This window comes from Phyllostomus hastatus, unplaced genomic scaffold (genome assembly GCF_019186645.2).
Source record: "Phyllostomus hastatus isolate PE091 unplaced genomic scaffold, TTU_PhHast_1.1 phas_contig_1, whole genome shotgun sequence".
NCBI classification, from domain to species: Eukaryota; Metazoa; Chordata; class Mammalia; order Chiroptera; family Phyllostomidae; genus Phyllostomus; species Phyllostomus hastatus.
Genome location: NW_025333498.1, coordinates 38343449 through 38358611, shown reverse-complemented (window position 1 = coordinate 38358611; position 15163 = coordinate 38343449). Strand labels below are relative to the sequence as shown.

Sequence of the window (15163 nt, the reverse complement as noted above, 5' to 3'; positions counted from 1 at the left end):
CCGAGCCTGTGTTTGATGTTCACGATCCCCCAAGCATGTGGGCAGGGCAGGGCAGGGAAGTGTTATTAAGCCACTTTACAGATGTGGAAATTGAGGCTAATGGATTTAAAGAGCTTGCCCGAGGTCAGGTGGCTAATAAATAGCAGAGCCAGCACCTGAACCACAGTCTTTGGATTCCAAGTTACATGTGTTTCCTGTTGCTCCCACCTCCCCCTGGTTGCAGAGAGCCTGTCAGTGGTGCTGTTCTAGTTTCCTTGAGCATCAGGCCTGGAGGTCGCCTTACTGTCAGGTGTGCTTCTAGAGGGGAGAACTTGTGCAGCTTAAGAAATAATATACTTTGCTCAGGGCTTTCAGCAGGTCTTTATTTCTCAAACTCATTGTCCTTTATCCACTGTCCTTCCTATTGCTGCTCCAACTTTTATTGTTTCCTCTAGGTTTTGAAAGAGCTGCAAAATTTATCGAACATCAGTGTCTATTCAAGGAATGGAACTGACAGATAGATGGTTCAGTAACTTCAGCTGAACAAGCCTCGGAACCACGGTTGTAAAGAGATGAGGTGATTCAGCAGGAAGTGGGCCATTCTGGGGCCAGTGATGGGCTGGGGCACAGCCAGGCCCATGCTGGCTGCTTGTGCTCCTGGAGCCCAAAAGGCCACTGGGTGTTGTGCTAAAACCCAGCTGGCTAGTGCAGAGGCCTGGTCAGTAGAAGGCAGTAATTATTTAACTTTCATCTGATCAGAAAGAATGCAGTTTGCCCTACAGAAAAGTAGATGGTCGAATATATTTGAATAATCAAGCTTTCCAAAGAGAAACAAAACATATTCCTACTGACATGTAAAATTCAAATAACTCAACCAGTCTCTCTTTTTATCATAGATACAGGACATTCACACTTTGCCACCCCTGGGTCAGAATGCTGCCCCTCGGTCACGCTCTGGCTGTAGCAGTTGTCCAGATCTTTATCTTCTCGGAAAACCGAGCTTTGGCCAAGAACATCAACTTCTATAACGTGAGGCCTCCTCTTGACCGTAAGTAGTGGGCACCATCGTGTAGTTCGTGACTGTGGGGTCGGAGCGAGCATTTGAAGTCCCTGTTTCCGCGGTAGTAACTTTGCCTTTTCTAGAACATTTAGTTTATACCTAGAATAAGACAGAAAGTCTTCACTACTTCTGAAATTCTCTCCGTTTCTTTGAAATGATTTGGCTTCCTGCTGAAGTCTCAAAAGGGTTCTTGTTTAAAACAGTCTTTTGAACACTATCCCTAAGAATGGCTTAGCAGAGAAATTCAGCATTCTTTGCTTATCCCTTCATTGGAGAAGGATATTGGCTGTAGGAAGTTTCTGCATCAATGATATATTCTTTCAATGGCCATTAACAATTTTGAAAATAGACTAGTATGTATAAAATTTGGAAGAAAATACACCTGGATGTTCATTAGTATTGTTCACAGTTAGGAAAGGCTGTAAAAACTCAACTTTCCCCCTACTAATATAAAAATAAATAGTGTATATTATCTACAGGATAATATATTTATATATTTCATATACATATATGTGTATATATGTGCTTGTATACACATATCATCTCCCCTGCTTTCTCTCTGTTCAGATAAGTAAAATTTGAGGTTGGTTTAGATAAAGATTTTTCGTAGAAGTGTGCATGCCTGTGGTCTCTACCCCTGGAAGAGTATCAGAGGTACAATAAATGGTGTCCACAAAGTAAGTGTGCCTTTAAAACTACACGTTCCTGGGTTCCTCCCCGAGACATTTAGTAGTGAGGAGGGTAGGATACAAATTATGTTTTTCTCCCCACCTTTCTTTTAGTAAAGCTCTTCTGATACTATTGGAACACATAGTCTTCCAGTAGTTTGGGGAACCACAGTCTTTATACTACTCTGTCAAGTGACGTCTGTGTCATTATTGTTCTTCATTTTGTACTTATTATTCAGGACATTCAGTGAGTGTGTGTGTGCGCGCACTTGTGCGTATCCACATCTGTGTCACATACACATGCAGACATGTGTGTACCACACATACCTTGAACTATCATGTATTATACATTTCTAAATTGGGGATGATTGTATACTGATAGTAAACACAGACATAGTTTTCATAAAACAAATTATTGACAAATTTCAAACCTTTTAAGATTAATACAATTTTATTATGAGAAAGAACATTTTAAAAGATTGAAAAGGATTTATTTTAATGAAAACATTTTAAAAATAAAAGAGTAAACACAATTAAAACACTAATGGATACAGAGAGTGGACTAGTGGTTGTCAAAGGGGAGGGGTAAGGAGGGGAGGGACGATAGTCAATAGTATTCTAATAACTATACATGATGTCAGATGGGTACTAGGCTTACCAGGGTGATCACTTCATAAGTCATAATAAATGTCTAATCACTATGTTGTACACCTGAAACTAATATAATATATATGTTTCAATGATTAGTATGTCAACAAAAGCTCAAAAATAACTTTTAAATAATCTTTAAAATAGAGAAAAACAGTAAATTTCAAAGATACAGGAAATGTATGGAAGAAAATACCATTTGTTCATAATCCCAAGATTCAGAGTGAGCTCTTCTTTACATCTGGAAATATTTCCTGCCACCAATTTTTTCTGTGTGTGTACATAAACACGAGATGTGCTGAGATCACACCAATTTAATTTTGCAGCAGTTTTTGTCATTATACTATATTTTAAGTGCTTTTTCATGTCTTTGAAAGTATTTTAATGCCTTTGACATTCAAGTTTTTAAAAGCCATATGGCCGGTCTACAGTTTATTTACCAGTTCCCCAACTATTACCCACATCTGTACACACCCACACACACACACACAGAGCCGCCAGCAGCTGAATGTTAATGCTTCACTCAAACTTTGTGAACGCATTTTCCTTTTTATTTGACTAATGACCTTACTAAATCAAAAAGTTGTACCAATTTATACTTTATTTACCCACCAACATTAAGTCTTAGTATTTTTTAGATTAAACCTATTTTTCAATGATGGTTGACATACGATATTACATTGGTTTCAGGTGGACAAAATAGTGACCAGACATTCATGTAAGTTATGAAATGATGCCCCCAGTAAGTCTAGTCCCCACCTGACATCATACATAGTTATTATAATATTACTGTCTATATTCACTGTGCTCTACTTTATATCCCTGTGACTTTTATAATGAGCAATTTGTACTTCTTAACATTTTCACTTTTTTAACCCCAGTATTAGTATTTTAAAAACTGTACTGATTTAATAGGTGAAAATGGATTTCATTAGTTTTTTTTTTTTACCGACCTTATTAACTTTTATGCCTAGGCAACACTGAAATGTACTTGTAATACTTAATTTCATGTCCTCTGAACTTTAACTTCTGGTATTTTGCTCTTGTTTTATGCATCAATATTTGCCCTTCCCTGTATCTACAATCCCGACTGCTTTCTAAGTATCATCCCAACTTGCACTCAGGTTCCTGGGCTGGACTAGGGTTCACCTTGTTCTTTGTTTCATTTTTTTAAAAATGGAAGAATTGAAAGTTTTACACAGGACTTTATACACTAGCCCATAGAAGAATGTCAAACTTATTGTACTTTTTTTGTTTTTTTTTTTTTAATCATTAAAATAACAAGATAAAAGGTAGAGGAAAAGCATAAAGATGAAAATAAAGAAAGGAAAGAATAGTCTAGTTGCTCTCAAACCAGACTGCCAGCAGCTCCTAATTCCTCCCTGGCCTGAGCATAAGGACCCAAGAAATGCTATCATCTTTTATCGAACGTTACATTTCAACTTGAGGTCTGTTGTGGTGATTGACATAAATCAAGTGAGCTTGTTTGATGGAGGTTAAATGCAGTTGTAATGGCAGCACGTTGGATGGAAACCAGCATGATCTGATTTGCCAGGGACTCTGCTAGATATTTTTTTTTGCAACCTCCTGCTTAATCTTCCCCATACCTCTGCAGGTCATGGGGATCTTCATTGTTCCTATTAGTATACGTATAATGTCTTTGAAGTTAAAAATCATACAACTAATTAGTGGGAAGATCAGCATTCAAGTTCAGGTTAACCTGACTCCAGTTCCTCACAGGGACAATACTGTATCACTCAATCCCCACTTAGTTATAAATTATAGTAGAACAATACCATAAATATTTTAAAGTGGCTTGTGGAATGATTTGTTTACTCCATAGTAGGTATTCATAGATGAAATATTTAAAGAAAAAGGAATAAATACATTGCCCCAAAGTTTGGCAGTTAAGTCTAGCTCCCTAGAAACAGAAATTTTAAGGATGATGACTTATAAATTTTGTCTGAGCTAATGAAAGTTACTAATTTGTGCCATACTTGATGTTAAAAATTTTTGTCTTTTCATTGTGCATCTTTTTTTTTAAAGCTACACCATTTCCAAACAGCTTCAAGTGTTTTACCTGTGAAAATGCAGGAGACAATTATAACTGCAATCGATGGGCAGAAGACAAATGGTGTCCACAAAGTAAGTGTGCTGAGTTTGGAAGACTCCTTTGGGATCACACCACATTTAGGTGTCTCTTAACAAACCAACAGGCTGATGCCATTCTCTAGAAACCAGAGATTCCTTTTAAGAGACTGTCCTGACACCAGACTATTGTGAGAATTCTTAGAAACTGATGGCGTAGCCTCAGTGGGTAGTTGTGTGTTTTTTGAGGAAGGATTTATTAAGTAGTATTTACCCAGGAGGAAAAAATAGACTCAGTGTTGACTAAGGCATTCTAAGAACTTCAGAAATACTTGATGATACCTCCAGAAAAGTCATACTTACTGGCCAAAGCAAAGGAAGGGTTTTGTGGGCTTGAGCTGCATTATTGATTGGGAAACTCTTTCATTCATTTGACAGTCATCTTAGTATATTTTTAGTTTGTTCAGTTCACTGATACATCCTTAGTTTAATACAGTGCCTGGCCCATATTTGGTGCTCAGTAAATATTTGTGGATGGAATGAATGGATACTTTGATTAGGTAGTCAGGGAAATCTCTGAAGAATGTACAATTGAAAGAAGTCCTGAAGGACCCAAACAAGCCAGCCACATGGAGATCTATAGGAATAGCATGCTAATAAGCAGGAACAAATGCAAAGGCTACAAGAGGCAAGATTTGTCCTCTTCAGTTAATGGGGAGAAGGCTGGCCAATGAGGCTTAGTGAGAGATGGAGAAAGAGGCTCTTGGAGGTAATGAGTGGGACACACAGGACCTTTTGCTGGTAGTTTGAATTTTATTGTAAATGTGATGGGAAGGCTGTAGAAGGGCTTTAAACTAGGGAATATAAGATACTAGTTGTGTTCTAAAATGTTCCTCTGGCTGCTGTGTAGAGAAAGGATGGTTGGGGACAAGAGTATAAGGGGACATCAAGTAGGATCTTTTATTATCTTCAGGTGGAGAAGACGGTGACTTGGACGAGGCTGGTAGGAGGGGAGGGGGCAAGAAGTTGAATGGTCTAATTTATACAAATGTGGAGGTGAAGCAGACAGGATGTGCTGATGGATGATTTGGAATTGAGAAACTACTACAGCTATATGGAGACCAGGCTATTCAGATTTTAGAAATATTGTGTTTTAGGTTTTCAAGTGGAAAAGGACAAGAAAAACAAACTCTTCCAGAGTTAGAGGTTAATGGTTTTGGTCTACTACTACTTTGAATTTGCTGGAAATTTCTGTATCACACTGTACATAGCAGTGAAAGAGCATGTCCTCTTTCACATAAAGCCAGCGTGTGGAGCCAAGAAGTAGGGCACACTGAAGGAAGACCTTTTACTGGGCTTGAGAATCTCAGGCCATGAGTTAGCACAGATGGTTGTGACATCCACTCAGACAGCACTTTTTGTTATTTCTTTTCAAGAATAACTAATTACCAAAATCTTTTTTCTTGGGTTCTTTTACATTTCTGTACAGCAATTGCCTTAAATTGTGTGTGTGCTTGCCAGTGCACGTGCCTATGTGAGTGTGCACATTTGGGGACTTGTTTCCAAATTTTTACAGAAATTTATCTTAATTATTACAAAGTTTCTGAGGATGGTTGATGCCAGTCTTTACTACCTTATTTCCAAGGGTGGTATTATCCTCAAACTATTTGCTTTAAATTCTCCTGAAGACTGGATGGTTGGGTTGGAACAGCAACAAACTGGGGCATTGATGTCCATCCATCCTCTGTGCCTTAGCTTCATGGAAAATGTGAATTGTACCGAAACAGTTCCTACTAGGTCCATGCGTAACACTCCATTTGTCATATATTAATCAAAGCCATTTTCAATGGGATCGTATATACTGGTATTTCTGGGTTTTAGAATTTCATGTGTTGAAACATGTGAACAAAGGGGTAGCTGCCGCTTTCACCACTGAGAAGGTGTCCATGACGGAAGGGTGAAGACGGTTGGCTCTTCCACTCAGGAAGCCTGTGGGTGGCTGGGATGGCCCTACCTTCCAGCGTGCATATTGGCGCATTATTGGCTGTACACCAGTCAAGCCCCCAAGACACTAACCACCTGGAATTCCAACTGAGGGTGTCATTTCTTACTTTTCAGTTTGTTGTTATTTAGGGAAATGATAGTCAGCTGTTTCTTGGGGCCATCAGGGCTGTGGCTCTTGTTTGTTGTCATCTCAGGGTTCCGTCCCACCTTTTAGTTTTCCTTCCACCGTTTGTTGGTGTCATTAAAAGAAGTTTTCTGTGTAACAGGGTATGACAAGAATGACATTTCTTGTTTTATTTACCCTGGCTTTTATTCCAACTTTCTAGGGCTACTTCAGGACGTGTGACACTTTGTATGAGCACATGAAACCACTAGCTTTCCATTTTCCATTTCCGAGTAAGGCGAAATGCTCTTCCAGAACATTTGGTGGTTCTCTTTCCTTGTGATTCCAGAAGTCAGCTGTCTTGTATAGCATGTTACAGCCCCATGCAGTTTAATATTAAGTATACTGAGAGGCTGAATAGTGCCTGGTTAAGAGCGCAAACCTTGGGAAACTGCCTAGGTTAGAATCCCACCTTCCACCACTTTGTACCTATGTGACTGTGGACAGTGAACAGTGCTTCAGTTTTTCAAAAATCTGTAACACAAGGATATTAATATGACCTATCTCAAGGCTCATTATAAGGACTGAATGAGTGAATACATGCTAGAAGAGTAGCTGGCCGGTGGTGCCCACTCAGTATGTGTTTACTGTTGTTATTATTAGTCAAAGCTTACAACAGCCCTAGCAAAAAGCTAAGGCACTTACTATGATAATTTTACTAAAAAGAAAATGAACCTAAAGCAATCTACATATTCAATGCAATCCCTATCAGAATCCCAATGGCATTTTCACAGAAATAGAACAAAAAATCCTCCGTTTTATATGGAACCACTAAAGACTCTGAATAGCCAAAGTGTTCTGAGGAAAAAGAATAAAGCCAGAGGTATAACACTCTCTGATTTCAAACTGTACTGGAAAGCTATAGCAATCAGGACAGTGTAGTATTGACAAAAAACAGACATACAAACCAATGGAACAGAACTGAGAGCCTAGAAATAAAGCCACACATATGAGGGTTAATGGTTTACAACAAAGGAGACAAAGATATACAATGGAGAAAGGAAAGTCTTTTCAATAAATGATGTTGGGAAAACTGGACAGCCCTGTGCAAAAGAATGAGACTGGACCATGTCTTATAACACACACAACAATTATCTTAAAATGGGTTAAAGACGGGAATGCAAGACATGAAACATTAAAATACATAGAAGAAAAATTAAGCTTGTAGACATTGGTCTCAGTGGCATTTTTGCATATTTGATTCCAAAGGCAAGGAAAACAGAAGCAAAAGTAAGAAATGGGACTCTATCAAATGAAAAAGCTTCTGCACAGCAAAGGAAACCATCAACAAAACAAAAAGACAACAAACCAAGTGGGAGAAGATATTTGCAAATGATACCTCCAACAAGGGTTAATATCCAAAAAAATATAAAGAACTCACACAGCTCAACAACAACAACAACAGAAAACCCAATCTGATTTTAAAATGGGCAGAAGGTCTGAAGAGACACTTTTCCCAATAAAACATACAAATGGCCAGCATATATATGGAACAATACTCAACTTCACTAGCTATTAGGGAAATACAAATCAAAATCACAACGAGATGCCACTGCACACCTGCTGGAATGGCTATTATCTGTAAGACAAATAACAAGTACTGAAAAGGATGTGGAGAAAAAGGAACCCTCATACACTGCTGGTAGGAGTGTAAACTGGTAGAGCCACTATGGAAAACAGTAGGGAGATTCTTCAAAAATTAAGAATGTAACTACCACATCATCTAGTAATTCCTCTTGTGGATATTTATCTGAAGAATATGAAAAAACTAAGTCTTAAAGGTATCTGTACCCCTATGTTCATTAGAGCATTATTTACAATAGCCAACCTATGGAAGCAACCCAGGCATCCACTGATGGATGAATGGATAACGAAGAGTGGTACAAATATTCAATGGAAAACTACCCAGCCATAGGAAAGATGAAATATTGTCATTTGCAACAACATGTATGGATCTTGAGGGTATTGTACTAAGTGAAATGAACCAGATGGAAAAGGACAAAAAACCATGTCATTCATTCATATATGGAATATAAAACCAAAAAGTTACAAATGAACTAACAAAACAAAACAAAGATCAGGTCATAGATCCAACAGCCAGGTGGTTACTAGTGGGAAAGGGGGAGGGCAAATTGGGTACAGGTGTCAAGTACCTGAAAATGGAAGGAAACTAGGCTTTGTTCGTGAGTGTGCAATAGAGTACACAGATATTGAATTCTAATGTTGTGCACCTAAAATTTACATAATGTGATTAACTGATAATACCTCAATAAATTGTTGGAAATAATAGTAAAAATAAATAAAAAGAGAATGACCTCAAAGGATCTAATGTGGCTAGGTCGCTGGTGACAAAGGCAATTTCATGAGCCTAGTATTCTCAACTTCAAATTTTTTCTCCATTCTATGACATTGCTGCTGTAGTTCCTTCTCAATGAACTAAAAGGCATTGTATTGTTTGAGATAACTATGGAAGAGTTACAGAACTAAAGCAGAATGTCCTGGGATATTGAATGAAATCACCTTCTTTAAAGAACCCTAAGTAATAAAATGTGAGTGGTTAAAGCAGTAAGGATAACTTCATGTAGAAAAGTGTTAGCTATGAAGAGAGGGGAGGTGCAGAGAAAGTAATAAGAGTTAATGGAAGAAGAGTCAAGAAATAGAAATACTTTGAATAAGGAAGGTGGTCTTTATGTGTACTTTGAAGCATCTACTTTTCATTCCACATGGCCTATTAACATACAAGAAACAAACGTTGAGTAATGCTACAAAGAATGTTCTGACCTCCTGCATTTTAAATCAACACTTTTTCATTTTCTTTTAGAATTTCAGGACATGTGCCTTGGAGAGAGAAATGAGACAGGCAGAGATACTAATACTTTCACATGAAACAGGCAAACCTGTAGTTTTGCTGAAAAGCTTGTCCAATTTGTTTCTCAGCTTTAGCTGGCACAAAGGACAAGTGCCCATTTTTATCCAGTTTTCTTTTCTTTTTTAAAATCCTCACCCAAGGATATATTTATTGATTTTAGAGAAAAAGGAAGGGCTTGAGAGGGAGAGAGAGATCGAGAGAGAGAGAGAGAGAGAGAGAGAGAGAGAGAGAGAGATTGATGTGAGAGAGAAACATTGATTGGTTGCCTCCTGTGCATGCCCCAACTGGGGACCAAACCTGCAACCTTTTTGTGTACTGGATGATGCTCCAACTAACAGAGGAAACCAGCCAGGACTATATTCATGTGCACAATACACGTGTGCTTCAGAAGCTAATGCCTTTTCAAAAATACCACCTAGAAACTCTTGCGTTCTCTGCTATTGTATTTCTTGCCTAGAAACCTAAGGATCATCCTGAATTTTAGTCATTTCTGACATGATTGTTGAGAGTTTCTCTTTTACAATGCAAAAAATGAAGTTGCCTTTTCTTTTCTTCCTGCCTAGATACACAGTACTGTTTGACAGTCCATCACTTTACCAGTCATGGAAGAAGTACATCAATCACCAAAAAGTGTGCCTCCAGAAGTGAATGTCATTTTGTTGGCTGCCACCACAGCCAAGATTCTGAACATACAGTAAGCAGTGTTTTGCATGTAAAGTTACTGTCCTAAGATTTCTTGCTAGTGATGGTTAGTCATACATCATGGAGAGGCAGGAAGGATAAATAATATGTTGAACATATTTATACAGTGAGGAAAGACTTCTTTATAGTGATGCAGTAGAGACCAAAGAGAAGTTGCAGAGTTTCTGTTCTTCAACAAAAATAATGTTACTAAAAGTGAAATGTAGTTCCCAGACTCCAGGTCTAGACCCTTGACCTTCGGCTTTGGGTGGATTTCCTGCAGTCAGGCCCGGAAGCCTGAGAATAAACCCTCCATGCGGTAATGATGAGTGCTACCAGGCTCTGCTCACCTATTCTGGGTCTGGCCAGGAATCACCAAGAACACTGCGCTGGGCAGCTGGACAGTGGAAGGAGGAAGGTGGCAGCACCTTTTACCAAGGAGACCTTGTCTCGCCCACTACCTCTGCTTAGATGAGGAAGCAAGAATCTGAAAGTTAACCTTGGTTTCATTCAGTGAACTCTAAATACATTTTAGATCTCTAGATCACTCTGATTTTCTCATTCTACCATTCTAAATGAGCATTTTACTCTTTCATATGTCCAGAATCCTGAAATGTTTGAGAAAAAATTACTTGAAAGTGTGTTAATTTGACGAGGTTTCAGGATCTGCTATAGCCCGTATGTACAGAAAATGGAGCTGACACTGGTGGCTTCTAGCTCTGGCTGCACGGAGACGCTCCTGAGAGCTGTTGTGAGCTGTGATGGGTCAGGAGCATCCCAGACCAGCAGAGACAGGACTTCAGGGTGGGGTCCTGGGCATCAGGAACGGTTTTTTTTCTTAAGTTCCCCAAGTATATTCTGATGTGCAGCCTGGATTGAAAACCACTGATAAAGATACATAACAGTCACTACCTCTATCTTACCTTGCCATTCTGGAAGTCTCTATGAATGGCTAGAATTATCAGGTCAAGGCATTTTTACCAGGTATTATGACAGGAAATGGCTTCCCCTGAGAAGTGCTATGTGGGAGCAAGTATTTGTCACCTCTCAGCAGCCATAATTAGCAAGCCACTGCTGTTGTAATGGTAGCAATCAGGTGTCAGCACAGACAATAGGGAGAAAGGAAGTCAATGACCAATCCAAGGTGTTCCTAGCTTTCATTTTTATTTCAGTATTTTCCCTTACAAGCCTTTAGAAGATTCATTGACTCAATCAGACCATCTAATTCAGTTTCCCTTCCTCTTCTTTCCTTTGCTTATGTTTGGGTTGATACAGATAGGTCACAGTTAAAATAGAAAGATTCTCCAGATGGTACTTATTTTCAGGTCAGTAGAGGGAATGCTACCAAAGGGCCTGGGTGACTCATAGACTGGAAAACCAACCTCATTCATTCTGTCTGTCCTCAGACAGAGCTTGAGAAGCCTTTCTCTTTTTTGTTTTTCCCTTCCCTCTTCTTCCTATTCTTCATTCTCCCATTCTCCTCCCCTCTTCACTTTGTAACAGGAGTGCAGGTCTTGCTGTGAAGGAATGATCTGCAATGTAGAACTACCCACCAACCACACTAACGCGGTCTTCGCTGTAATGCACGCTCAGAGAACGTCTGGGAGCAGCGCCCACACACTCTACCTGCCAGCGCTTGCCTGGGTCTTCATGCTTCCATTGATGTGATGCCTTTATTCCCAGGAGGGGCAGATACCAGCCCTCTGAAGCACAAACTGAAAACTGTGTAAACAGTGAACTTTTGAGCAAAGACAAATCTTGCAATTGATGAGGAGTACAGTTGTTTGCTTAGCTAAAATGCTCTTGCATGAGGCCATGGAATTGAGGAAGGGAATGTGGCCCAGACTGAGGGCATAATCTGCTTCCAGGCTTCCTGGTCAAAGAGGCTGCATTATGTCACTTTTGCAGGGAGGATACTGCCAGCATCTACAATGGGCAGGTTGTGGTAGCTGATATTGTCCCTGCCCGATTGGTCCTTTAGCTGAAAGGACTCCTTGACCTCATTGACTCCTTTAGAGGCTGCTGGCTCAGATCCTCTTATTCTGGGATTAGTTCAGAGTGTCTCTAGGAAATCTAAACCTTCCCCTGATGAGAAAGCAATTTCCTTGACAATGTGTAGTCAATGGGAAAGGCAAGTAAAGGAGGAAAAATTCCAGTTGAATTACTATGAAACTCATTTGCTAATTGTGTGGGGGGGAGGGGAATAAAGCTTTTAAATTATACAGTGTAAAATGCATGCGTGTGTGTTTCTTGACTTCCATGAAGATCTCAGAGGAAACACGTCTACTAGTGTCATAAAGGAAGTCACTGAAGAGATGTTTTCCATGCATCCTGGCTGATTGTTTTCTGGCTTAAAGTATAAAATTTCATGCCCAAGTGACTTAGTCTTTATTTTCCCTTTGGGGAAGTACACTTCTTAGGATGCTAAATGCAAAATTAGTGAATTTGGATGGTCAGAAAACTTTCCTGATCAAGATGGATGGTATCTTACCACACGACGTATCCTCAGGAGTAGCAGAGTGAAGTCCGAGAACCTGGCCCACTTGGCCAGCTTCTGTCTGAATGGCAGGGCCACAAAGAGAACCTTTGTAAAAACATCCTAAACTATTTTGTCCCCTCGTTTCCTTTTCTTTCCCTTGTATAACAGTCTCAGAATTTAAAATGACCACCTTCTTTTTATTCCTAGACTCCTGATTTCCTGCCTTACACTTTGGGGTGATCTTTAGACACTCTGCCTTTGTATTGATAGTGATGAGTTAATGGGGTCCTTGTTTTTTGCATTGAGCACCCACCATGAGGACACTGAGTGCTCCACGGAACCCAATAACGGTTCTGTCCTTGCCACGTACACTCACCTACGAGGGGGATTGGCAAATTGTGGCCCATGGGCCAAACATGACTCACTGTTCTTAGTCTGCTAGACTGCTGTAACAAATATACCATTGATTGAGTGGCTGAAACAACAACTTTTAATCCTCACTGTTCTTCATGCTGGGAAGTCCAAGGTCAAGATGCTGGCAGACTGCGGTCTGGTGAGCATCCTCATCCCAGTTTGTAGAATACCATCAGTTTGGAGGCTCACAAGGCAGAGAGCAGGGAGAGAGCTCCATTCCCTTCATTCCCATTCATGAGGGCTCTACATTCACGATATAATTATCTCTCAAAGGTCTCAAATCCAAATACCATCACATGAGGAATTTAGGCTTCAACATATGAATTAGAGTTGCGGGCAGGCAAACATTTAGTCCATAGAAACTACCAAATTTTGTGAATAAAGTTTTATTGGAATACAGCCCTGTCTTTTCATTTACATATTGTCTATGACTCTTTTCATGTGACAGCAGAAGGATGGGTAGATTGGTGCAGCAGAGCACGGATGGCCCACAAAATCTAAAAGACTTATGGCTTTGTCCTTTACAGTAAAAGTGCTGACCTCTGACCTCTGCAATGGTGAACCTTCATTGGGAGGAAGCTGCTGGCTTTGCAGGGGCAGGGTGCTGATGGTGGCTATTCAGCCTGTGCAAGCATTTGCCACTTCACTTATTTTCTTTGTTTTCTGCATCAGTGAATTTTTCTTCTGTTTTGTTTATTCCACTCATTTGATTCAGTCTCTTAGTGATTATGTGCTCTTGTCAGGTTCTGGGCTGTGTGTTTGTTTTTTCTCATGATGCACTGGGAGCCTTTCAACTTAAGACTCTTTAGCTTCTAATAATGCAGGGAGGGAGAGGACATCATTATCTCCCTGTCTCTGGTTGAACCACAGACTCACCTGCAAGCATCAGTTTTGAAGCCTGATGTATATTCATCCCACCTTTCACTCAGCACCTTGAAGTATTTGAGTTTTCATAGTTATGCTTGTTTGAAATTAATTATATATGGCTTCACTTGGAACATTTTAATACCATCTTTGCTGTCTTTTTATTCCTCAGGGTTTCTTTTGACTGTGTAATTGATGAATTGTCTGGTAAAAAAACCATTAGCAGACATTTCTTTCTGATTTTGTTTCTGTTATCTAGATAAACGAATTTTTCTTTGTGTGTGTTTTTTTCTTTTCTAAGGAAACATCTTAATTTTCTCTTCTTCACCCCCACACATCATGTTTGCATGGATTTCACTCCATAAGCATTTTAAACAGGGCTATGCTGAGCAAACGAGGGAACACACAAAGGAAACAGACTCCTGGCAATGACAGCCTGGTAAATAGGGGTGCCAAATTTCCAAATAAAGATGTAGAATGATCCATTAAATCTGAATTTTAGAGAAACAACGCATAATTTTTTAGTATAGGTTTTTTGTGGACTCATAAGTCTGGCTCATCCAAGGCAACATTTTTAAATTTGGGGGATAAATCAGAGTCTTCTGGGTGACTTCAGAACAATAAAATTCCCAGGCCATCCTGGAGATGATGATTGGTAGATCTGGGATGCAGTGCAAGCCTAACCCTAAATTGAATGTTAAATAAAAAAATTTTAAATAATTTTTAAAATAATTAAAAAAAAGATTTTATTTATTTATTTTTAGAGAGGGAAGGGAGGGAGAAAGAGAGGGAGAGAGAGAGAAACATCAATGTGCAGTTGCTGGGGGTCATGGCCTACAACCCAGGCATGTACCCTGACTGGGAATCGAACCTGCGACACTTAAATAAAAAAAAATTTTAAAAAGCTCTCAGCTGGCAGTGATGTCCATCCAGGTGTGTCATTCTTGATGTGAGAGGACTATTCATTCCCCTGAAGCCCACTTCTTGGCCACATAGTTGGAATGCTAATGACTAATAAGTGTGTGTACGGGTCACCTGGGCTACAGCCGTGGTTTTCAAAGTGTGGTCCCCAACCAACAGGATCAGCATTACCTAGAAACTTGTCAGAAATGCAAATTCTCCATTTTGGACATACTGAATCAGAAACTCTGGGGGTTCAGCCAGCATTTTAATAACGCCTCCAGGTACTTCTGATGCACACACAAACTCCAGAACCACTGGACCAGAGAAGTGCTTTCCAAATGCC

General features: G+C 39.6%; 1 protein-coding gene across 8 annotated transcripts in view; it reads left to right on the top strand.

Annotated features, from left to right (window-relative positions):
• The window catches only part of LYPD6B (LY6/PLAUR domain containing 6B), a 160954-nt gene extending 148182 nt beyond the window's left edge, over positions 1–12772 (top strand). For all 8 annotated transcript variants that reach the window (XM_045819859.1, XM_045820030.1, XM_045819931.1 and 5 more), the window contains 4 exons: positions 876–1027; positions 4402–4500; positions 10043–10173; positions 11664–12772. In XM_045819859.1, coding sequence (XP_045675815.1) covers positions 913–1027; positions 4402–4500; positions 10043–10173; positions 11664–11828 — 510 coding nt within the window. In that variant the 5' untranslated portion in view covers positions 876–912 and the 3' untranslated portion in view covers positions 11829–12772. The remainder of the gene's footprint in view (positions 1–875; positions 1028–4401; positions 4501–10042; positions 10174–11663) is intronic.
• The last annotated feature ends 2391 nt before the right edge of the window (positions 12773–15163 follow it).